General features: G+C 41.2%; 2 protein-coding genes across 5 annotated transcripts in view; one reads left to right on the top strand and one right to left on the bottom strand.

Moving 5' to 3' along the window:
* The first annotated feature begins 138 nt into the window (after positions 1 to 138).
* Positions 139 to 12,664, top strand: LOC311269739 (uncharacterized protein). The gene is made up of 29 exons (XM_084374101.1): positions 139 to 238; positions 1,056 to 1,087; positions 1,208 to 1,313; positions 1,418 to 1,488; positions 1,586 to 1,690; positions 2,253 to 2,339; positions 2,567 to 2,622; positions 2,729 to 2,810; positions 2,899 to 2,967; positions 3,159 to 3,265; positions 4,283 to 4,411; positions 4,507 to 4,576; positions 6,288 to 6,428; positions 6,669 to 6,779; positions 6,870 to 6,974; positions 7,082 to 7,174; positions 7,428 to 7,486; positions 7,897 to 7,989; positions 8,303 to 8,420; positions 8,562 to 8,663; positions 8,916 to 8,956; positions 9,077 to 9,230; positions 9,491 to 9,649; positions 9,802 to 9,917; positions 10,053 to 10,151; positions 10,271 to 10,423; positions 10,514 to 10,567; positions 10,671 to 10,976; positions 11,745 to 12,664. Exons 1-28 carry the CDS (start codon positions 160 to 162, stop codon positions 10,924 to 10,926), a joined length of 2,847 nt encoding a protein of 948 aa, XP_084230227.1. The 5' UTR covers positions 139 to 159; the 3' UTR covers positions 10,927 to 10,976; positions 11,745 to 12,664.
* Positions 12,665 to 12,835: 171 nt separating this feature from the next.
* The window catches only part of LOC311255068 (FERM domain-containing protein 5-like), a 69,699-nt gene continuing 59,088 nt past the window's right edge, over positions 12,836 to 23,446 (bottom strand). For 3 of the 4 annotated variants that reach the window (XM_084349231.1, XM_084349230.1, XM_084349229.1), the window contains 8 exons: positions 22,157 to 22,244; positions 21,946 to 22,034; positions 20,767 to 20,830; positions 20,395 to 20,486; positions 20,231 to 20,305; positions 20,049 to 20,117; positions 19,829 to 19,935; positions 12,836 to 17,408 (listed from right to left, as the gene is read on the bottom strand). In XM_084349231.1, coding sequence (XP_084205357.1) covers positions 16,819 to 17,408; positions 19,829 to 19,935; positions 20,049 to 20,117; positions 20,231 to 20,305; positions 20,395 to 20,486; positions 20,767 to 20,830; positions 21,946 to 22,034; positions 22,157 to 22,244 — 1,174 coding nt within the window. In that variant the 3' untranslated portion in view covers positions 12,836 to 16,818. Of the gene's footprint in view, positions 17,409 to 19,828; positions 19,936 to 20,048; positions 20,118 to 20,230; positions 20,306 to 20,394; positions 20,487 to 20,766; positions 20,831 to 21,945; positions 22,035 to 22,156; positions 22,245 to 22,987; positions 23,038 to 23,446 lie in introns of those variants that run through there. The other variant, XM_084349232.1, reaches the window with a different exon arrangement.

The following is a 23,446-nucleotide window of genomic DNA, read 5'->3' as shown; positions in this document are numbered from 1 at the left end:
TTTAACACTGTATTAATGAGCCCATAGTCTTGGTGGTTTGCAGCAGTGTGGGGGGGAGGATGAGAGGAGTGACGAAGGAGAAGGGGGGGGTGTCAAGTCTTTTATTATGAAAGGGGAGTCATGTGACGCACAGCCGGCTGGAGTCTGCAGGGGGACAGTATGGCGCTGCGCGTCCTCTGGTTCATCACCGCCGCCCTGTTTAGTTCAGTTCATCTGACACCGCTAGTTTCACTCGAAGGTAAGTTCACTTAAAGCCCAACACTTTTATTATATGCGTTTATTTCTGCTCGTTACAGTCTCTGTCGCATCACAGCGAGTTAAAGGGCAGTGAGTTCACCAACAACAGGTGTTGACACCGTGTGTGCAGCTGCAGTACAAACAGGAGTCAGGTTATAAGGGACACGTTGATATATGTTATATTATAAACAGAGGTAGAAGTACTCAGCCGTATAATAACACTCGTAAACGTATTGGAAAATGTACCTAAAGTATTTACAAATAGGCTGATAGTGCTGATGATGGAGGGAAGTGATCGATGGAGTGATTGAAATCTTTATTTTGAACATGTAAGTTTTTCTATTTTTGTATTTCTGAGAGTCCATAAACAAACAAACCAACAAAAGAGTAGTGCAAATGAAAACAGGCAATTCTAATTACATGTAGGAGTTATTTAATTTATCTCATCCCACCAGCTCTCCATTCATCTTTAGCTAATAATTAAGCATAGTCATCCTTATTAACCATAAGTTATGAATACATGAATAAATAAATAAATAAATGAATAAATATGCTATATATATATCTATATCTATACACACACGCACACACACATATTCAAATATATAAACATACCAAATATGTCCTGCAAAGTATAATTAAATCTATCAACCATTATCTTATGTATCATAGTTATATATTGATTTCTTTAATTCTATGCCTACATAAATGCATAATGTTAAGATTGTGATTTTTTTGTATGTTAAAAAAAAAAAAAAAATTATTGATTATCAGGCTTCTTTATTAATAACTGACTGCTTCATTCTGTGTCCGGTCAGATGAATATCACTTCAAACAGTGGATGTCACAGGTATGTTCACATTATCACAGTACTATGAATTGTTTTATTGTGAATTCTTCCATAACAAGATTTTTTAACAGCAACTATTTCTTCCGTGTGTGACGTCACATTTCGGTCTTGAACGTGCAGCACAACAGAGTTTACGACACTCAGGAGTTTTACCAGCGGCTCCACATCTTCGCTGAGAACAAGAGGACGATCGATGATCATAATGCCGGGAATCACTCCTTCACAAGTACAGCACAGTTCTGCACTGACTCCTCTCTCGTAACATGTGTTGAATAGATTATTACTCAGGAGGGCGACTGTTCTCACAGAGTCTCTCCTTTTCAAACCTAGTGGGCCTGAGTCAGTTTTCAGACATGACATTTGAAGAATTCAGGAAATCATTTCTCCTGACGGAGCCGCAGGTATGATCCATCTTACAGTACAACACACTTGGTGCCGCTGGTGCTTCTGTAAATGTGACATTTTTTGTTACAATCTTATGATTCTGGTCTCTCGTAGAACTGCTCGGCCACTAAAGGAGGTCATGTGAGCAGCGCCGGTCCCTCACCCGAGTTTATAGACTGGAGGATGAAAGGCAACTATGTGACTCCCGTGAAGAACCAGGTATCTGAAAAATGGTGCTGAACGACCACCAAAGTAACACCGCAGTGTAGACGGGAGCATCAAGAAGTGGGACAAAGACATGAATCACAGGATACAAATGAACCTCCGTGATAAACTAGTTAGATTTAATGTGAGCACAGTTGAACCAGTAAAAAATTATGTTTTTTCATTTATAAGTACTTTCATTTATAAAACATGTAGTTAAATTATTTATGCATGTGGCTTGACTAATTGGAGAGTAAGTATCAGAGACAACAGTAAAAACAACAGCTGTTATTGTCACTTTGTTTTATTCTGTAATAGAAGTTGGATTATTAATTTAAAGGAGTGCTCAGCAGTTAAGTACTAGTGTGAGCGAGAGACGGGTCAAATGAAATATCCTACATTTCCCATGATGCACAAAAATAGCATTGTGAAAGACATGCACCTGGTTTGTAATACAGGCCAACCTTTGTCAACAGTTTTCCTAAACAATGCACCTGTATGAGTAAAATCAGTTGAATGCGCCTTAAACGCAAGTGAATTATCAGCTGTTTGAGTTTTGTTGTGTTTGCGTCTTTAGGGTCACTGTGGCAGCTGCTGGACCTTCTCCACCACAGGCTGTCTGGAGTCGGTGACTGCTATCGCTACCGGGAAGCTAATACCTCTGGTGAGATCTGTCCCGTAATTATTTACTCATCTCATAGCTCTCACATGTAAGCACCTTTTTACATCTGGGCTAACAAGTTTGTAGGATGATCATCACAAGGATCACTCAGAAGATGTTCTTGCAGAATAAATCTCTTTACAGGTTCTTTGCATGATTGTAACCAGTACGACTGTAGTACAGTGCGAATGCTTGTATAGATGCATGACGCAGTTTGTTTTCTGTGTCAGTCTGAGCAGCAGCTGATAGACTGTGCCAAAGACTTCAACAATTATGGATGCTTGGGGTAAGTAACATGGATTTGTTATGTTTTGACGTTATAAGTTGTAGCAATTACAAGAATACTTGTGTTTGAGGCCTCAACCAGCTAAAGTTGGCTTGGTTTGTTTCAGCGGGCTCCCCAGCCAGGCCTTCGAGTACATCAAGTACAACAACGGTCTGATGACGGAGGAGGACTATCCCTACAAAGGCATTGTATGACCTCTCTCAAATAATGTCTCACTGTGATTATTTTGATGTAAAGTAAACTCTCAGTGGATGAACTGTCTTCCTTCTTGTTTAGGATAACTCTTGCCAGTTTGAACCTGCGCTCGCAGCTGCTTTTGTCCACGATGTTGTCAACATAACAAGTGTGAGTGAACAAGCTGTTGTGAAGTTGTGTGACGCAAGTACTTTTTTACAAAAAGTCCTGAGTCAGGTGCAGCTAACCGTGTCTGTTTGCATGAACTCCAAAGAGGAAGAGCCAAATTAGTTTATTTCTTTTTATAGTCGCCTCCTAGCCACATTTGACTGTTTAATTCCTGTACGTTGGTCCGTCCACAGTATGATGAGAAAGCCATGGTTGATGCTGTGGCCAGGCTCAACCCAGTGTCCTTCGCCTTTGAGGTCGTGTCTGAATTTATGCACTACAAAGAAGGAGTTTACACCAGGTGAGCTGCGGACCTCAACAAACATGTATATATTAACCGTTAACATGAGGTCAGAGCTGTTCAGAGGACCACCCTGTTTCTGTCACTTTCCCACTCCAGAAATATTTGTACAACAATAATGGGATTTTTTGCGTAGTAATCCACTGGCACAGAAGTTATTTAGACTTGGAAGAGGATTATGGGCATAACAGGGCTACTCCGTGACATCGGCAGTGACCTAGATCTGAACCGATGGCTGTTGGTAGGATGTGACAGAGCTCTGCTTGCATTAGAGCAGAACACATGCAGTGCTGCAGACTCGGTCGCAGTTTTAAGACTTTGTACATCTCGTTGCTTTTTAAATCACAGAAGTCTGTTGGATTGAATTTTTAGTAAATTACAATACTTGAGTTTATGTACTTAGTTACATTCCATCACTGGTTACTAGTTACTTTGGTGATTTACTTAAATAATACAAAATAAAATAGTTGTGATGTAATATTATAAATAAAGTTAAAACTTCACACGTTCACGCATCAATAATTATAATCCAATAATATAATGTATGTTTATCTGTTATATGCCATTTTGCATAACTTTACTTTAAGTATTTTTTGATGCTCATATGTTTGTACTTTGATTTAAAGATTAAACACATGACTTTTACTCATAAGAGAGTATTTCTACACTATGGTGCTGCTACTTTTACATAAGTAGCGGACATTCCCCTAGTTTTACATGTTTTTTGTTTGTATTTTTTGGCCTGTAAGGAATTTACAGCCAGTACCTCCACATCTTTATTACTTGAGAAGACTACAAGAGTTTAGCCACATGTAATGGTTTTATTACAACAAAACAATGGTAATTACTTTGTTCAGCCTGTGTCTGTCTGGAACTGTCATAAAAATACCTACAGAGGCACCTACACATCTTTGCATAGGCAGGATGTAGCGTGATATTGACCGAGTACAGCAGCCCACTCACCCAACAAAAGACATGTTCTCCGTCGATCTAAAAGCATCACTGTTGTCTGTTTAGCACCGAGTGTAAGAACACAGCAGACGAGGTGAATCACGCAGTCCTGGCTGTGGGTTACGGCGCTGAAAAGAACGGCACGCCATATTGGATTGTGAAGAACTCTTGGGGCACGGCCTGGGGTGTTGACGGGTAAATATAGCCTGTGTCTGTGTGTGTGTATTTTACTGTTATGACTTGTTATAGTTCTCAGGGATCGTTGACACCTTTCCTCTTTGTTCCACCAGATATTTTTTGATTGAGCGAGGAAAGAACATGTGCGGACTGGCTGCGTGCTCTTCCTACCCTCTACCTTCAGTCTGAGGAGTGACACGGCGACAACGTGGAAGACTGATAAAACTCAGGAAAGAGTCACCCATGGGAAGTTTGGATGGAAAGTTTGTGCTTTATCTAAAAGTTTGATTTCACAGCCGTATGTCACGAACACAAGCATATCATCTGACGGTGCAGTTGATGCCCACTTTTTGGGAAAAGTTTGCTCCACATGATCACAATCACACGTTACAAGCTCAGAGCTACACAGAAACCACATTCCTGTCCATTTAGCTGTGGTGCCTCTCCACGGGATCATGTGCATGTACAAACATGTCTGAAGAGAACATTTTACTTTGACTTTAATAACTTTTCCATTCGACATTTTAAAGTGCACGTACCAAAAAGTGCGAGCCAAACAGTCAAGCTGTTACAGTATGACGAATGATTTAATCATTGTTTGTTTCCTGAGGATTTTATTTTATTCCGTGGATACACTTTTTCCATTCAGTCCGTTTCATTATGATATATAACCTCTCCCCAGTGCAGCCGCAGTGTTTGTTGTTCAGTAAACAGATTCACTGAAGCAAATCAGACCTATCAGATGACATATCGGGTGCATCGGAGTGGTATTTCTGAAAGGAAAGTGTGGCGGTCGTTCAATCATTTTTCATGATTTTCAGATTTTTACTAAAACTTAAAACTTGGAATATAAATAATGGTAACAGATGAATCACAGCTGGAAGTGTTATTACTGGGTTTATCGTTTTGTATTCAGTGTGTGTTACAACTTGGAAAAAACATGAAACTGTTTTATGCATTTTTTTTCTCCTTTTTTTTGATTTATAACGTGGGTGTTCTGGAGCTCTGCAATACAATTACCGTTATTAATGGCTACACAAAGAAAATGCAGGACTGTGTTGTACTTGTACTGTATGTAAGAAGTGTAACAGCATTGCATAAAAACAGGAGAAGCAGCCACATTACTGCCATTGTTAATTGAATCATTTGACATGCAATGTGTTACGCTGAGCATCAGACCAATGAGATCACGTTTTGGCGGACCATCGACTTCGTCTTTCACTGAGTGGCCTCTTTGTGGCTTCATTCGAGACAAAATCAAGTGTGAAAAATGTTCTTGATGTCCTCAAAGACAACGACAGGCTGCTTTTCTGACCTCCACAGTTCTCCTCCTCAGATTCAACAAACTTCCCATTTTTAAATAAACATATTTTTAAATAAACAATTTGACCACTACGCTTTTGGGCCTTTCATTTTGTTATTGTCTTGATTAATGGTGACACTTTCTTTGTCTGTGTGCGTGGCTTTGTGTGAAGACAAACACACAACTTTAACACATTTTTCAGTAGAAATGCTGACAGTGTGCGTCAGCCACTTGTTCAATATTAAAACTTTACTTTGGACTTGTCCTTTATGCATAAATAACCAAGAATTATCAACATTATCAGCTTCCTGCCTCTGCTATGACCCACATCTGCCAGAAGGTGGCGACATTACTGCTTCCTCTCTGGAGGTTGAACCGGAAGGAAGAGACGAGACGTCAATCAAATTGTGAGGCGGTCATTGGCTGTTAACGGCAGGAAACGGCCGCTTATTCTGATGACGTGAAAAAGACGAACCAATGAGCGGCCAGGATTCTGTTTCACAACACGGAGGGGAGGGGCTTGTTACAAAACATTTCCAACGTGTGGCGCGAATTATTCAACTCCATGTAGTTCTTCAGGTGTTGCCATAGAGAGCAGAGTGCGAGAAAAGAGACAGTTTATCACCTTCTGACAGCTCTGTCGAAGAAATAATCCACACGTATTGTTGTAAGTCTATTAAAATGGCGACGAGACGGTCAAAACGCAATGCTGTCGTGGTGGTCGAGAAGCTGGTGAGTTGTTGGAAGTTTCGTCTCTGGTTTTTGTTATTTAAGCTAGCTAGCTGCTGAATTACGTTAACGTTAGCTTGTTTTGGGAGCTAAACTGAGGGTATGTAGTTACTAGGGTGACGCAGGCTTTATTTCAGACGGAAGGAGAGTGTTTTAAGAGTTGAGCTACAACTTGTGCATCTGTGGAAAAGTTGAATGAAGCCATGTTTCTGCTCGTTGTGTTAATAATGCACACCTTGGTAGGAAATGACCCCCGTGGACCTCGAGGCAGCAACCCGACGATCATCACGTAACGTCCTGGCACCTAAACGCCTCAAGTACTCTCCTGGAAACCCCACACCCCAGAAGAAAAGGGTGAGAGACACCTCAGAAACACACAGAAAACAACAGTGGTACATCACATGTGTTATTTGTTTGTTAATACGCCCATTTTTTTGTTGATAGAAAACTAAAACGGAAGAGGACAAAAACAGCCAGAATAACAGAAAGGACGTGAAGAAGGAGGAGGATGAGGAGGAGGATGAAAACAGTGATGTGGAGCAAACATCTGTAAGTGTATATAAACCCTGAACGACTTGGACTCATTGACATTGTGCTTTTACTCAATAGTGTCAAACAAACACAAAGTATTTTCAACTTATTGAATGTTTCTTCAGGGTGGATATGGAGGACTCTCTGTATATGAACTGGAGCGACTGGAGAACATCAGAAAGAACCAAGAGTTCCTGACATCAATCAACTTATTCCAGGTAGGTAGAATAGAAAAAATGTTTTCATCACAGTTAACTCCCATCTAATCACGCTGAAAATAGTTACGCTAACAAAACACAAGGTCATGTTGCTTTTTTGCATGTATAAAATGAAAATGCAGGTCAGAATTGTTGGTGTGTATCAGGCACAAATGTAGATGAACATGGCTCAACACGGCTATCTTGTGATTCAGTCCTTTTGCTGTGGCTGCACAGATGGGATGGATATTAATTTTTGTTTCCTTGTCGCAAGGCGACTGAGGAGCTGAAGCAGCTGACCCGGCCAAAACCATCGCAGAGGGGTCTCATGAGGTACAGTCAGCCACCAACTGTTACAAATGAGCTCTCAATTATGCGTATCCATAATGTTTTAGTAAAATGATTGGCGGGGGGGCATGGCACCTGGTGTGACTGGTGAACTGTAAAACTGGAGTTCATTACATGTACATCATGCTTTATGCTGCTGTTTGTCTTTATATTTGTTTGTTTGATGGTTGTCTTTGATCTAAAATATTGAATCCAATACATTTTCCTCTTTTTATATGTGAGGATTTTATGTGTTTTCTCAATTTCAACACACAGAAAAAAACAAGATGTCTGTAGACTTCACTTTAGAGCACTTCTTAATTTTTTTATATTCAGTTCTAAGGATACGATTTCAAAAGTTTGACAGACCAGTGTGTTCTTGGTGTCACTCTAATAATCAGTTTCTATGGTGGCAGGTCACAGGCAGCTGTAAAAGAAGTGCTGCCAGCTCGCAAATCCCTTCGTCTTCAAAATAAAGAGGCAGAGGTCTTGACACTTCCCCCTGAACTGTAAAACTCGAGTTCATTGCGTGTACATCATGCTTTATGCTGCTGTTTATTTCTTTACATTTGTTTGTTTGATGGTTGCCTTTGAGTTAAAATATTGAAGCCTGTTACAATTTTCTCTTTTTATATGTGAGGATTTTCTTAGTTTTCTCAATTTCAACCCACAGAAAAAAACAAAAAAAACAAGATGTCTGTAGACTTCACTTAAGAGCACTTCCTAATTTTTTTATATTCAGTTCTAAGGATACGATTTCAAAAGTCTGACAGACCAGTGTGTTCTTGGTGTCTCTCTAATAATCATTTTCTATGGTGGCAGGTCACAGGGAGCTGTAAAAGAAGTGCTGCCAGCTCGCAAATCCCTTCGTCTTCAAAATAAAGAGGCAGAGGTCTTGACACTTCCCCCTGAACCCAGAGGGGATCTGATTTATGATCAGGTAGTTATATTTAAATAACCTAATAATACAAATGTCTTGCCACTCCACTGCTGTCTGTCTCTCTAGTATTTCATTTTTCTTGCTGCTGTTTTTTCATTATTTCTGGCTTTTACTCACTGTAGTTATCTAATTATTTTAAAGTCTACGCCGCTGAAGAAGCCTGCTGGCCCTCTGCCCATGGATCCAATCAACAGAGAAGAGGGAAGCAAGCTGCCTTCACAACTTCTTGAGCTCTGCTCCGAGGTAGGACTCGCCTTCCATGTTTAATCTCCTCATTACATCGTAGTCAGATACTTTTTCTGTTTTACTTAAAATGATTTTCCCTCAAAACTGTAATTAAATTCAGAGCTGGTAGGCTGTGGTACCATGATACATTTAAAGCCAAAGATAATTTGGAGAGGATTAACCTTGACATATATATATACTGGTTGATCATTTTTGTTTACTTTTGCTGCCTCTGAGTCAATCTGAAAATCTTCAAATGTGTTTTAATAGGATTTAAAAGAAGAAAAAAAGAAGGACCTGAGTCTGAAAGGGTACGTTTTTAAATTTTTTATCGTTCAGCTTATATAGAAGTGACTGCTGCACCTCAGGGAGTAGCAGTCAAAGTATGAACGAGGTTGATAAAACAAATCAACACTGATGTCTCTACTCAGGTACCAATCAGACCTTAGGAACATGAGGATAACTGAGGACCGAGTGGCCAAGGTGGTAAAGGACCGCATCTTCTCTGCTGCCTTCCACCCCTGCACCAGCAGCCTGCTGATGGCCGCAGGAGACAAGTGGGGGAAAGTTGGACTCTGGAGGATGGTGTGTGTTCTTTGCTCTGTTCTAATAATGATGATGTAAATTGAGATGTGACCAATCAAGAACAGGAAGTGTGCTCCAAAACAAGCTTATAGCAGCAGGTCTTGTGGTGCTACTGTATAGCAACTGGTGATATGATCCCACTGTTGACAAACAACAGAGCGAAAAAAAAGCTACAAATGAAACGTCAGAACTTTTACATTACTCTACATTACTCTACATTAAGAAAACACACTCAGTTATTTTTCTGTTTATTCCCTCAGGGTGGTGATTGGGACGATGATGGCGTGCTGCTGTTTGAGCCTCACACTCGTCCGGTGAGCTGCATGGCGTTCTCCAGGGCTAATCCAACACACCTGCTGAGCCTCAGCTATGACGGATCTCTGCGCTGCATGGATGTAGAGAAGGCAGTCTTTGATGATGTGAGGCAACTTTTGCTCCATTCATGTACTTTATAAAAATGAATGCTATAAAGGTTGTGAGTTAAGTCGCCTGAATGCAAAGTTTTAAATTTGACTTTAAAGCAGCATCATGTTTCGCCTGTTGACATCAGTCTGTTTGTACGCTGTTGTAGGTGTATGACATTGATGATGGTCTCAAAACATTTGACTTCCTGTCACATGACTGTTCGACACTTGTGGTTGGGAACTGGTATGGAGAGGTTGCCATCGTCGATAGGCGCACTCGAGGGTAATGTATTACTGTTGATGAGGAGCAGTTGATTTTAGTCTCTTCATGGTGTTGAAGAATAACAGTATGGGTGAACTGTCAATGAATGATTAACATTTTATTAACATGTTGCACTGGTGTTTAATTTCTCTTCAGAAACTCTCATGAGTCTCTCCACCCTCTGGACCCTAAGACTCTGCGTTGTGTTAGCGTCCACCCTTTACAGACGCAGTACTTTGCTGTGGCAGAAAGCCTGTATGTCTGATTATTGATTAAATTTAACTTTTCAATAAGCTCTTTTTTGAGCCATATTTCTCTATCCTGTGTCAGTTGTCTGTTAATTGCACTAAAAAGACTGTTGATCTTGTCCGCAGTGTGGTCAGTATTTATGACAGCAGATGTCTGAAGAAGACCAAAAGCCAGGCAGTCTCTCAGCTGCATGGCCACTCTAAAAGCATATCCAGTGCTTATTTCTCCCCTCATACGGGAAACAGAGTTCTCACCACCTGTATGGACGACCACATAAGGTGAAGCTGACCCAGCACTTTCAATGGTTGTTAAACTTGCTTTCATTTTATCAATCTTAGCTCAATGTCTATTCTCAACTCTTTTGACAGGATATACGACACATCTGCGGTGACCTCAAAATGTCCCTTGATGAAATCAATCAGGTACATCCACTTGTTTCACCAGCCTTTTACTTTTCTGTCTTCCCTGTGAGACTTGAGTAACCTGCACTTACTCACAGACTGTCTTATCAATTTTCATTTTCAGACATGACATGCACACTGGCCGCTGGCTGAGCAAACTATCAGCGGTGTGGGACCCCAAACAGGAAGACTGTTTTGTGGTGGGGAGCATGGCGAGGCCCCGGAGGATGCAGGTGTTCAACGAAAACGGCCAGCCGCAGCACTCCTTCATGGACCCCGAGTACCTTAACACAGTGCTGTCCGTCACAGCTTTCCACCCCACAAGGAACGCCTTACTGGGCGGCAATTCATCAGGGCGCTTGCATGTCTTCACCGACTGAGATGAAGAACATGAACCGCCTGATGGCTTTCAGTAGGATAGAAGGAACAAGTAAGGGAACAAATTTGTCACTGTCGGGGTAGGGACGCACCGATCTGATACAGATGTGGAACAGCAGTCCGATACTGACTCTAACAGTTAGCTTGGGTGTCTGTGACAATGTGGCTGATCCGTTCAGTTTAATTCTATGTTCATATCTGTGTGGTCACATAATTTAGATTTATGTTTATTTTGAATGTTTTGTTTTTAACAAGACACTCAAGTTTGTTTTCCACATTTTTCGTTCCAAGTTTGTAAAGCAATGTTTAAGTCAAGCCTGATGTCCTCTTCCACACAGTGAGGTTTACTGCTTCTTACTGCTTCTGGTATTGGATCGAACTGGTGCGTCCCTACTAGATGGATATCTGCCCGCTTTCTTGTTGTACCCTCTGGATCTCCTTATGCTTTAATACAATACTGTCATCATTTTCACACTGTAGCTAAGTAACATACTTGTAATGAAACAATCAACTTTACATTCATTTGGTCTCTCTATGTTCATTGAAATATTATTTACAGCTTGAACATTGATACAGTGTAAAGTAACACAGTATCATTAACTAAATAGTCATTTTCTTCCATATATTTACAACCAAATACATACTTAATGATACATTCGCCAGGCTGTGCCAAAATAAAGACCGGTCAGCTGTGTTGCATCCTGCTCTCTTGCTGCAGAGATGCAGTGAAACACGTCTCTGTCAGAATGTAATGCAGTGTCTATAAATAATGAGGGGGATAAACACATGATGACACTGCACTCTTCTCCAATTTTTTCAGAACTGCTCCAACTCTGTCAAGCTGCATGGGGACAGAGTGAGCAGCAGTGTCCGGACACAAAGTCTGGACTCCAGGAACAGACTGTGTTTTGAAACCACTTCTGTGTAGATCTGGCTTCATGTTTTTTGTTTTGTTGTCTTGCTCAGTTCTCCTGAGATTGGCAGTAGGTTTCGTTCAGGGAGTTATCTGCGTTCTGCTGCATTGATTTTTGTTTTTCCCCCATCTCCCTCTCCAAGCTGAGGGGGTTGCATCCCCACAGTGTGATGCTGCCACTTCCAGCCTTCATGGTAGAGATGGCGTGTTTCCTCATGTGTCGTGCTTGGCATTCACCTTGCACAACATTTGGCGTGACGGCCAAAAACCTCCTGTTTTTTCCTCTCACTACCGATTGACCTTACTGACCTTGCAGATTAACTTCCCCTTATTCAAACTTTTCAATAACCTTGTCTCTCCCCCTTTGGAGATAGTCACATTTGCATTCAACCTCTGTGATCGTTTAAAAAAAGCAATTGATCACATATTTTGACCTAAGTTTCAAGACTTTTTCACATAGATCTAAGAAAGTTGTTTTTTCTGTTATTGTACTGAATACATCCCGCAAAGAGTTTAAAGACGTTACACAGGCGCTGTACGTAGCAAATAATTGAATGCGAGTGTTGATACATTTGTGTTTGTTGATTCTGCCGTTTGCTTCTTTGTTCTTCCATTTATAATTTGCTGTTCTACAAATGTTTACAGAAGTGAAGCAATTTCTAAAGTCTTCTCCCTTTTGTATTGTTTGTTTGTGGCACATTGAATTCGAACAGCAAAGCCATTTGTGTTTTAAGACATGCCTGTTAAATGTATAGTGTTTATTTCATGTTTTTTATTTTTGGTACCTAAAGCATAAAAAATAAATACAGAACCATTTTTATACCAGAGATGTTGTTTGAATGTTATTTTCTAGAGTTGCCGTATTATTTTCACCTTAAGATGGCAGCATTGTGACGTAAAAGAATAGTGTGTGGTCTATATTGTAACAACTTGAGATGCTGCTGGTTTTTCTTCTGTGAATCCAGGATTAAACTTGTAGCCAGACTAGCTACCAGATGTCAAGAATAGATGATATTTATTCATAAATAGATTACACCAGTCCTCAGTGATTGGAAATAAGCAGTCTTGTTTGGAGGTAATAAATGCAGAACACATGCTTACAGAGACATTTCCATAGTACAGGAAGGAAGCTTACAGTAAGACCCCATGTGAGGCCTTATTCCTGCTTACATTATTCAGCAAGATGACCAAGTGCCAATGGAGCTGTCAACTCTCTTCATCACTGACAGTTCAAGTGATCTGAAACAGATTTTAGCAAAACAAACGAACAAAAACAAATCTATATATTGAACGGCATTGCAAAAAGAACAACTCAGGTAGTTGAATATGCTACTTCTGCTGTTAAAATTGGCCTTCAGTACAAACCGCTTCACTTTCATTGTGGTAAAACCTGTTCAGAGTCAAGTGAATGAGTAGATCCACTGTCGGATGTGTTCAGTTCAGTTGCATGTACTTGCACAAGAAAACTTATTGTTTCTATAAATTGGGCCAAGGAAGAGCAGTCTAGGATTAGGCAACAATCAAACAGGATTTACATGAAAAAACTTTTTTGACATTAGATATTTTGGAGAAGTATTTTTGACACTGGGTAATCGGTAACAGTGGGCAATGTTCCCTTCACACATGCATCTACAGGCTGTTTTACCATCTGAGGGGATTTAGGACATTTTGCATGTCCAGCAGAAAGAGACAAACTGTTTTGGAGTTTATGGTTATTAATATTCATCACATCATCTGTCATATTTATTGCTCAAATTATGTTAAATTCGTCATACACGTGAACATAAAATGAGACTTTTAAAGTACAAATCATTGGAAGTAAAAGTAGACCACCTGCCTCGACTGACCGTTGTTTTTCAAAACACACAATCACCTTTCACCTAACACGTCAATCTAAAACCATCTGAGTTAAAGCAAAAACATCAGTAACATATCAAGTCTGAAACCCAACCGCAAAATATAATGTGCAGGTTTCTGAATTTTTGAAAATATTAACACTCTACAAAAATAAAATCAACATTTAAAGCCTAGGTTTTTAATACTAAAGGGATTCTCAAAACAAGGCTGTGCGATATGAACAAAATCTTACATTTTCTGTGATCTCAATAAAAAAATAGGCCTTTCCATGTGGTCAAATTAAAGGTACTTAGCTCATATTCAATTATTTGTGTCCTTTCTATTTATAACCTTTGTGCAAACTTGCAAAGAACCAATTTTCTGGCCATTTCTACCCAAACCATGTCCATGTGAGTCCTCTTGTTTGGAAATACTCCATTCTGTTCTGTCATGCTCACTCCCCTCCATGTTTGTTTGTGTTGCTCTCATGCAAATTTCTCTGCCTGCATTCGTGCAGAAGACCTCAAAAGTGTCGTCCAAATGACAAAACACATTGGAGTAAACAGTGTGAGAAAGCTTAATATGAAAAGATGGATATTTTATATTGTCATATCGCACAGCCCCAACTCAAAGTACTGTTTTTGTGCTAACACTTAGCCTGTTCATTGTTTTCCTATATTATAACATTAACACAGCAAAGTTTCCAAACTGCCTATGGGGACCTTCATATCCTACCTGATCAACTCGCAGGCTCGTTAGGAGGACTGATGGTTAATTGTCACAAACTGACATTATGGTGTTAAATGTCGCTGTTGATTGCTCTGGGCTGTAAAGACGCACTGCAGGCTAACTGTGAAATAACGTACATGTATAATAAGGCCGGAGAAGGACAGCAGACTATCAGAGTTTCCATCTGTTGACGTAAACTGACAGATATCAGACAACAGAGGTTTCTTTGGTAGGTGTGATAATGAAGATTGCAGTCGGACGTAAACATGACTTATCTTAGGCGCTCTTGTAAGCAGGAGGCTGAGAACTAGACATCCACTGTAAAAAATAATGTTTCAAGTCCATTTTTAAAAGCCACTGTGAGGAAATCTCCTTGTGTTAATGAGACATCAGTTTGTACAAAAATGGAAACGTGATCTAAACATATTCAGCCTTTACAGATGAATGCATCGATTTGAACACAGCAGGGCTAAACAAAGTTAAATGACCTTCACTCAACGTGAACTAAAAACAAGCCCTCTTAGCCGTATGCTGTGGGCAAACAGCACTAGTTTTCGCACTTTACAAAGGTAAAACAAGGTCAAATTTCCCTTGATGGAAAGGATCTTTTTTTATATATTAACAGTATTGCACATCAAGATAAACTTCTACAGAGTGTGGGTGTCAAAGAGCTAACCAAACACTTGACTATCTCTAAAAGGCTAGCTCACATAGTCCCATCGCCTTCACAACTACTGTAAAAGTAACTACTGCAAAGTGACAACTGTTCCCCTACACACAGAAGTTGATTGTAGCTATTAGCATTATTTGGCTGCTATTTTATAAAATCAGTAACTCTACCACCTCCATTACTTACTTATGTCCTTACAATTTATCCTTAATTTATAGTCAGTGGACGGTACAACTTAAGTGGTGCTCTCATGGCTGGACGTTAACACCGTTAATGGACGTTTGACCACACTTATTACAAAAATAATCATTCAAGCCATCTTTCAGGGCAGCATCAACATCACTCCTGGGTCAAATAGCTACAGCTACCAATTATTTGCGCTCGATTAAAGGCATAATCTGCAGGATTTGCCAGCTGGTGTTGGTAGATGGAGAAATAAAGAGCAGCTGTGGACGAGCGAGCAAGAGAGTGAATGACGAGAGGGAGCGAAGTTTAGTGAGAACAAAACAGCGAGTCAGAATTAAATGTTATTTTCTGATTGTTGTTCTAAAGTACAAATAAACACGCCCAAACCTCTGCACAACCCTCCATATTTTGTGTGAAAGCAAGTGCACGCTACGTCCTGTCTGCTGTTTGCCTCTCTGCTCTGTGTGTGTGTGTGTGTGGCTCAGCCCCACCCTCAGCCATACAGACACACAGACCTGCAGCTCTTTATACATTCATAACAGACCGAGAGCAGAAGAGACAGACGGCGACAACGACGTAACCTGGTCACTATGTTTTCATAGAGTCCCGACTTCTCACCCTGTGTGGGGGCTACACACCGGTGTCCAAAGGTCGATACTGCACATCATGCCTTTAAATTCAGTGCACCAGATGTTGGTTTGTAAACCAAATCAGGAGAATTCCTGAAATCAGGAACTTGTCAATCAGTTAAAAGCATGCTAAATTCATTTTCCTATTCTTTCCTGTGACTATTTAATACTCACTTGTGTCACTATACATGGCAAATTCCATATATGCCTAAAACATTTTTATAAAACTATAATATTTGCAAATATTATTTGACTCAGGACCGATTACATTCGGTAAGTGCTGCCCGGTTTTCCATTTTACACTTTCTCTTTTAACCCCCAGATACTGGTCCAACTCAAAAAAGCAGTTTTCAATCTCATAGCAGCGACCATAATATAATCTTGAATAATGAATATTGTGGTTGGCTTTGAAATATGAAAATTAGATGAGCTAGAATGGCCCATCCCATCTCACCGTCTCTCCAAACTTAACTCAAACTCTCAGGTCACATAACACACAGCCCAGCACATCAGGTCATTCTGTCTCGACAGTAATGTGGCAACATATAATTTAATACAAAAATAAAGGCAACTGTTATCTGTTGGTTGAGTATGTGAAGTCCGTCAGACTTGCTCGTGTTTAAATTAAACCCTGTTGCTGTGACTTTGTGTAAAAAATAAAATACCTTGAAATGACCTGAATTTCCAAAGTAAAATGCGACTTCCTTTCCTGATGAGGGTCAAACATGATAAACTAGGCTCTTCAGGGGACAGTCCGTGGCTTGTGACAGGAACTCCTTACCGGGAGAGGCTGAGCTGATATTGGGAATAGGGCTGCCATCCTTTTCCTTTTCTCTCCTCCCACTCGCTCTGCTGACCAGTCTGTTTTGAGTGTCCCGTCTCCGTCAAAGGAGGCCCGTGTTGTGTCATTCAGTCCATTGTTCACTCAGCCTCACTTGCTGATGAGGAATCCTCCCATCCATCGTAACTTACAGGCGAACCAGCGCCGCAGAGGGCAGAAGTATTCAAAGTGGAACTGCTGGAATTCAGGTGTCTTGCGGATGTCTCTCAGGAAGGCAATGTCCAGGTCCGACTCTGTCAGCATGATGAGGAGCAGCAGCAGGGCGAACAGCAGTCCGATGGTAACCAGGAACAAACGTAACACGCTCAGGACGAACTTGTTCAGCTCCTCCACGTCGCTCGCCGGTGACTGCCTGCTCCTGACCATGCGCATTGCTCTTTTACCAGAAGCATAATCCGCCGACTGCCCCTCCTTCGATGTGCCCGCCTCTGACTCCTTCTCCTCATCGATGCTGCAGGGAGCACCATTGAGGTGACGAGCCAAAGGCATCTCCATCCCGTGCTCGGCCACAGGCGTGGGCAGCACGCTGTCTGAGGGGCTGTAGGCCTCGTCGGAGATGACCGCTGACGTGCTCGGCTCGCTGCCGTCTACCATGTGGCCCCTGGAGGACATGAAGGAGTCGCCATGGGAGACGGAGCGCACGGGCGTGGAGTGGGCACTGTCTCGAAGGGACTCCAGACCTGACAACACACAGCATAGAAATGAGGGATATGCCATTTAGAGACAAGTCTGACACAACTTTCTTTTACTTTTTAAGTCTCATGGAAAATGTAGGATCCAAGAAAGTACATGTTAGATCATGTTGCGTCTCAAAAGTATTTCATCAGTTATTTCTTAAAATGTTCTTACAATGACACCAAAAACACTTTAGGAGTTCATGGAAATACTGTCAAGAAGTACAATCTGACAGATAATTAAAATGTCATGGATGAAAACATTCTCAAGATTTCAAGTTTCTCCGTATAACTGCTTGAATGAATTTATCAGAGCATTTATCCTAATTAGAGATTAGACTCTTTGCACATCAGACTTCATCACAGTTTACTGCTTCAGGTTGTTTTATGTTCTCTAAACTTTTGACAAGTGTAGAAAAAGAGCTTATTAACATGTCTGCAAGTCATCGATGCAAATGTGTGACTATATAGGACCTGTCCCTGATTTTTAAGCACTTTAGAGAAGAGATTTATGGGGAAATTATGTTCAGCTTCTTTGATTTTGAGCCTGGCTTGGTGGGTTGCCAGATCATCCAGGCGCATGGCCCTATGCTGAATATCGTACCAAGGTTAATTACTCTGATGCCTTTTTAATGGTCAGCTTGTCATAGGAAACTGACTCTGTCCTGCCTTCATGTACTCTATGTCTAAATGAAATACTTGCAAGTGGCAACTCTAACCTCAAAGTAAACATAAAACATAAGGACAACGCCCTCTCAGCTCACATTATTCTTCAAAAGAAAGTCGTCCAACTTAAAACTTTTCACAGCTGCTTTGTTCGAATGCAGTCTCCACTGCCCTCCATTAAGTCCCGCATGACGCAACCAGCCCCAGTTTTTACCTGCACGGTTGGCTGGTGGGCCGCAGCCATGGATTTGGGGTGGGACAGCTAGCCTGGAAGGAGTCCTGGAGCTCTGTCCCGACCCTGGAGCAGAGTCTGAGGTGGAGGAACCCCCAGGGAGGGCGGGGAAGAGCGGTAGGACCCCCAGAGCCTTGCCCATGAGCCTGGGTCCCAAAGACAGCACGCGCACCTTCACATCTCGATAGCAGTGATTGATCATGCGCAGGTGAACGTTCACCTTGGTCTTGATCCGGATCAGACACTTCACCATGGTTCAAGGAGAGCAGATAACACCCGTCGAAGCCTAACTATATTCCAACAGACTTCTGCCTCTATATTTCTTCTTTGTCGATGTCTTTTAGGAAGCCGCCTCTCCTCTCTCTATCTTCCTGCTGTCTGTCTTTGTCTCCGACTGAGGCTTGCTCACTAAACAGCCCTCTCTTCTCTGCAGCGAGCTCCCCACATGCTGGCAGGCAGGCTGACAGTGGTAGATAAATGGAAAGACAGCCAGAGAGTGAAAGACAAGGCCCGGGAATGTGGTCCACTTGTGCCACAGTTCACCTCGTCCCTCCCTGCTGTCTGCAGTGACACACACGGCATTGCCCCTGACAGCAGGAGCTATTTTCAGGCTGTGATATTATTACCAGTGGAAATACCAGCGCAGACAGAGCACCAGGACAAAACACAGGGGGTTTGTTTCAGTGTTGCAACAGCGGGGTGCAATGTCAAAGCCTGATCTCCATTTCAATGACAAGTAGAGGGGGGGCTGGTTTGACAAAAGACTTTTTTTTTGTTGGCAACACACTACGATAAGTTTATTTAGTTTAGCCAGACTGGTCAACTGAGAGCAAACTTACTCACAGTGACAGCATTGGTAAAAGGTTAATAGCCTGCTGGAGCAAAGAGTGGACAGTAAGTGCCCTTTATAAACTGTCAGGAGGACGTTCTTATGTCACAATAATGTCTGCGGCCACTGGCTGATAGGTGCACTCACCAGGGGGATTTGTCGGGGGTTTGTTCGCAGAGGAAAGGCTCCTTTGAGTGGGCGTATTGAAATTGTGTGAGGGTGTTAAAAAGGTGTATGATTCCCACACCGTGGCACAAATGCAGCTGCCAAATTGCGTGTGAAAGGTTGTACGGAAAGATTGAGGAGTAGCTCTTTGAAAAAAAAAACAGAAATAAAGAAAGAAATCCTCATATTGATTCAAGCTGTGGGCTAGGTGACGAGTAAAGGGTTAAAATAGTTGGACAAGTGGTTTAACTTCTGTGTATCAAAACATTGACAATTAAATCATATTTAAAAAAACCTTTTGCAATATTTACTTTTGTATATTTGATGGTGTTGCTCAACACACAGTCTAAACTGAATTCAGAATTGTGAAATGATGGGTTGTGATGGATACAGGGGTACTGAAGTTCATCTTACAGGGCTTCGGGGGCATGTCTTAAAACGAATGGTCTCAGAAACTCGATGAAGAGAAGAGCCTGAGAACTCACACCGGTTTGATTTACAGTATTTCTCTATTCTTTTGAGTGTGTCTTTTACCCTCCATGATGGAGATGTGCACAGCTCTCCGTCGGGTCCTGGGCACACTGGTCAAACGAGGGCCGTGGGTGATGGATGGACAGCTCCTACTTGGCACCATGCCAGCCCTGGACAGACAGACCGACAGACACACACACACATACACACACGACATAATTTAATGAATGCATTAATCATTGTTAAACCAGGTTTAAGATCATTACTTAATAAGGCTTCTGACCTGTGTATCTCTGGGGGGTCTCTCTTAATTTTGGCACTTTGTTCCATTACCTCTTTTGCAACTTTTCCACTAAGAAAACATAAAAAAAAAAAAAAATCTGTTATGTGAAATTTATCTTAAATGTGAGCACTATTAAAATCACTGTAACTGTTCGCTGTTCAGCTATAAATCATTACACTTACCTGTATCTAAAGCGACTACCCTTGAAGAAGAGATTACTACTGGACACAGTGCGGACTTGACTCGACTTCTCCAACCTGTGAGTAAAACGGAAGAGATAACATCCATTAACATATATGTAACGATGTCCTTTGTGCAGTTTTGTGTTTCCGGTCTCGTGACTCACTTGTAGAAGGCCTGATTCTCGACTCCACATTTCCACAGATGCTTACAGGCCTCAGGTGTAGGTGCAAAGTATGTCAGTATGATCTTCTTATCCTGTAGCGTAAAAGTCCAGCGCAGTAACTCAGACACACATTATATGATTTTGATCATGTAAAGAGGAAAACTTGGCTATAGGGCAGTAAGACTCTGGCTTTACTTTGCTCTTTTGTCTGCTAATACACATTTCTGCCGAATCATTTCCAATCATTTTACTTCACTGTCAAAGATAGATTACATTGCTAGTGTCTCCATGCATAAAACAAGGCCACCCTCATTTAACTTCCTGAGCTCCGGCGGCTAGAAAAGGCAGCGTTTGAATAATGTATACACATACCTCCTTCTGATTTGCATATATATGGAATGTCTTTGCTTCGAACTTGAGTTTGGTCACCTCCTCCCTGAGTTTATGGCACAGAGAGATACAACAAAGGACAGAGAGACAGAGAGGAGAAGGATGAGACATACAGATAGAAGACAAATAACAGAAAAACAGAGAGATTAAGGTGGATGGATAAAGGTGATAAAATATTAATTGTGGCCAGAGGCAAATTAATAAGGCCAACAGTGTTTCATTTCCGTGTTGAAAAAGTCTAGACACATTGATTCCAGTCACAGAAGAAAATAAGAATAAGCTGCAAGAAGTGAAATGACAGAACTGTACAACAACAAACCTAAAAAAAAAAAAAAAAACTCAGACTCTGGGAAAGCTTCTGAGCGTGCAGCTTCACAGCTGGTTGACTCAGCTGTCTTCAAAAGGTTATTAATGTCCTCTTGTACGGATCACTGGTTCCTTTTTGTTTCTTGTTGCCTCATATTTCACTGAATGTGCAGATAAATGAACAAGTTGTTCCTTATACACATCCATACCTTGTGACAGCGTCCACAAATGGCAGCCCATCATTTCCAGTGAGATTTGCCTACCAATGCGAATACGACTCTGGGTTGCTTTGACCGTAAATATACATTAAATTGGACACAGTAGCTCAAATGATCACATCTGAAGGAGTATCAAATGTATGTGGTGATCCAGACATTTTCTTAAGACATCATAGGACCTGCTGTCACTGCACATAAGGCCAAATCACAGCAGAGCTCAGCGCTGCTCCTGGTGGATTGAACCATATGGCCCAGTATCAGAATCTACCAATCAAATTAATTATCTCAAGACCAACTCATTGCACACGTCTTTTATTATTTTCCTGCAAAGCCAGATAAGGAAAGTATTGGTTTTCCCATGCAAGCTCTTTGGAGTGAAATTAGTTTTTACTGGAACCTTCAACAGCGTGTTGAGTTTGCTGGCACTTTACTTGTACACACTGTTAATTAAGGGAGGATGTGTTTCATGAAAGTTTTCTCTGTCTAATTACTGGCCAGAATGTTGTTGCAGGTGGCTGCTTGGTAGTTTCAATATGAAGCTTTTTGCATTTCCCTTTTCTACACAAATAACAAAGTCATGTTCACATGCCGTGACCTCCAATTTAAATAAGGTTGTTATTTAGCATCATGCTCTCACCATTTGAGGAAGTGGACCCTCCTGTTCCCTTGCAGCACAGTGAATCCAAAAGGAGTAAAAGCCAGAAAAGCTGGGTTGCCAGACACATCCTGAGAGGCACACAAACCCATGTTTATTCTTACTGTGGAGTCAAATTTTGTATCAGCAAAGATTACTCAACAAACAGCACATGAAGCATAAATTGACAGAATATTTGTTTTGTAAGGATTACCTTGCACGGATGAGGGTCCACTCCGTACGTCTCCAGCATCTGAGCCTTCTGGAGGAAGTTGAGCTCCGACGTTTCAGGACTCTGACCTCTGAAAGAGAAAGAGAGACATTTTTAAAAAAAAAAGTCAGTTAAATCGATTCTGTCACGACCATCTGTCAACTTAGAGGACGTTATTTATAAAGTTTGTGCTCAGATATCCTGGAACTGAAGAGTTTAAGAGGGAAATCAGGATTTTGGACATGGTACCCTTGACATAACAAGCACAAAACACATGGCTTGTTGATTAGTGTGTCCAAAAGATTTAATGCAGTTTGTAAATACAGCCCATCTGTCATGTTTTTGTCATTAAAATGCCAAGTGACCCGCAGAGATGATTTAGGTATAACTGTGTGAAATGAATAATGAGTGGACCTTCAGAAGAAAAAGCCTGGGACCATCCACTCACTGAGTGCATCAGTGCTCATTTAGGTAACCTAAAAATGTCATGATGCATTTTTATTATAGCTAAAAACTCCAGCCAGTAGAGCTACACCAGTAGAGAGTGTTTAGCTGCCAATAAAAAATTGAGCAGGTTATCCTCTTCTCATGATCAAATATATTGTTTCAGATATTAAAGCTGGGACTGTCTGCTATTTCAGATATCTGGCTGATCCTCTTTGTCCCAGGTCAAGGACTAGAGCAGTGCAGCTGTTGTTAGCTCGGGAACCGATCAAAAGAAATAAAGGATTAAAAAATCGGCCTGCTGTTTCAGGAATTCAAACAGCAACCCGAAACTTGTGCATGAGTCGAACTAGTGTTAAACAAACAGGCTGACTCAAGTAGAGAATTTACTGTAGCTCTTCGCCTCCACTCTGGTGATGTAGATGACCCTGATCTCCTTCCGTGATCCCTTTGTCACATCCAGAGTCCTTGAGTGCTGCCTCGCAAATGACTCTCTGTTGAGCATAATAGTACATTTATGCAAGTAGGAGCAAATGTTTCCCTGCCACCCACCACACAGCATTTAATTCTGCCACTATTGCGATTTTTGTGAAAATTGATTTAATGCGCAGCTTTTTCCTGTGCTGCTGAAGAGATGCATGTGTTTGTTCGAAACTGATGCCAGGTGGAAATAAGCAATAGAGGGCAGTGTAGGATCTCTAACCAATGCCTGTCTCCACCTGGGTTGTGTATATGCTGTATATAGGTATCTGTGTGTGTGTGTGAGAGAGAGAGAAAACCCCCCTTAGGCAATGTGATGTGTGATTTTGGGCTATATTGATAAAACTGACTGGAGGTTGTACAAACAAA

The sequence above is a fragment of the Pagrus pagrus genome (assembly GCF_965226575.1).
Source record: "Pagrus pagrus genome assembly, chromosome: 1".
NCBI classification, from domain to species: domain Eukaryota; kingdom Metazoa; phylum Chordata; class Actinopteri; order Spariformes; family Sparidae; genus Pagrus; species Pagrus pagrus.
The sequence above is the reverse complement of the archived record's forward strand: the minus strand, read 5'-3'. Positions and strand labels throughout refer to the sequence as shown.

Coding starts and splice junctions, on each gene's coding strand:
- LOC311269739 (XM_084374101.1), top strand. CDS start 160: ATGGCGCTGCGCGTCCTCTGGTTCATCACCGCCGCCCTGTTTAGTTCA. Junction 4,577..6,287: donor CTTCCTACCCTCTACCTTCA/GTCTGAGGAGTG, acceptor GTGTTGCCATAG/AGAGCAGAGTGCGAGAAAAG. Junction 8,421..8,561: donor GGGATCTGATTTATGATCAG/GTAGTTATATTT, acceptor ATTATTTTAAAG/TCTACGCCGCTGAAGAAGCC.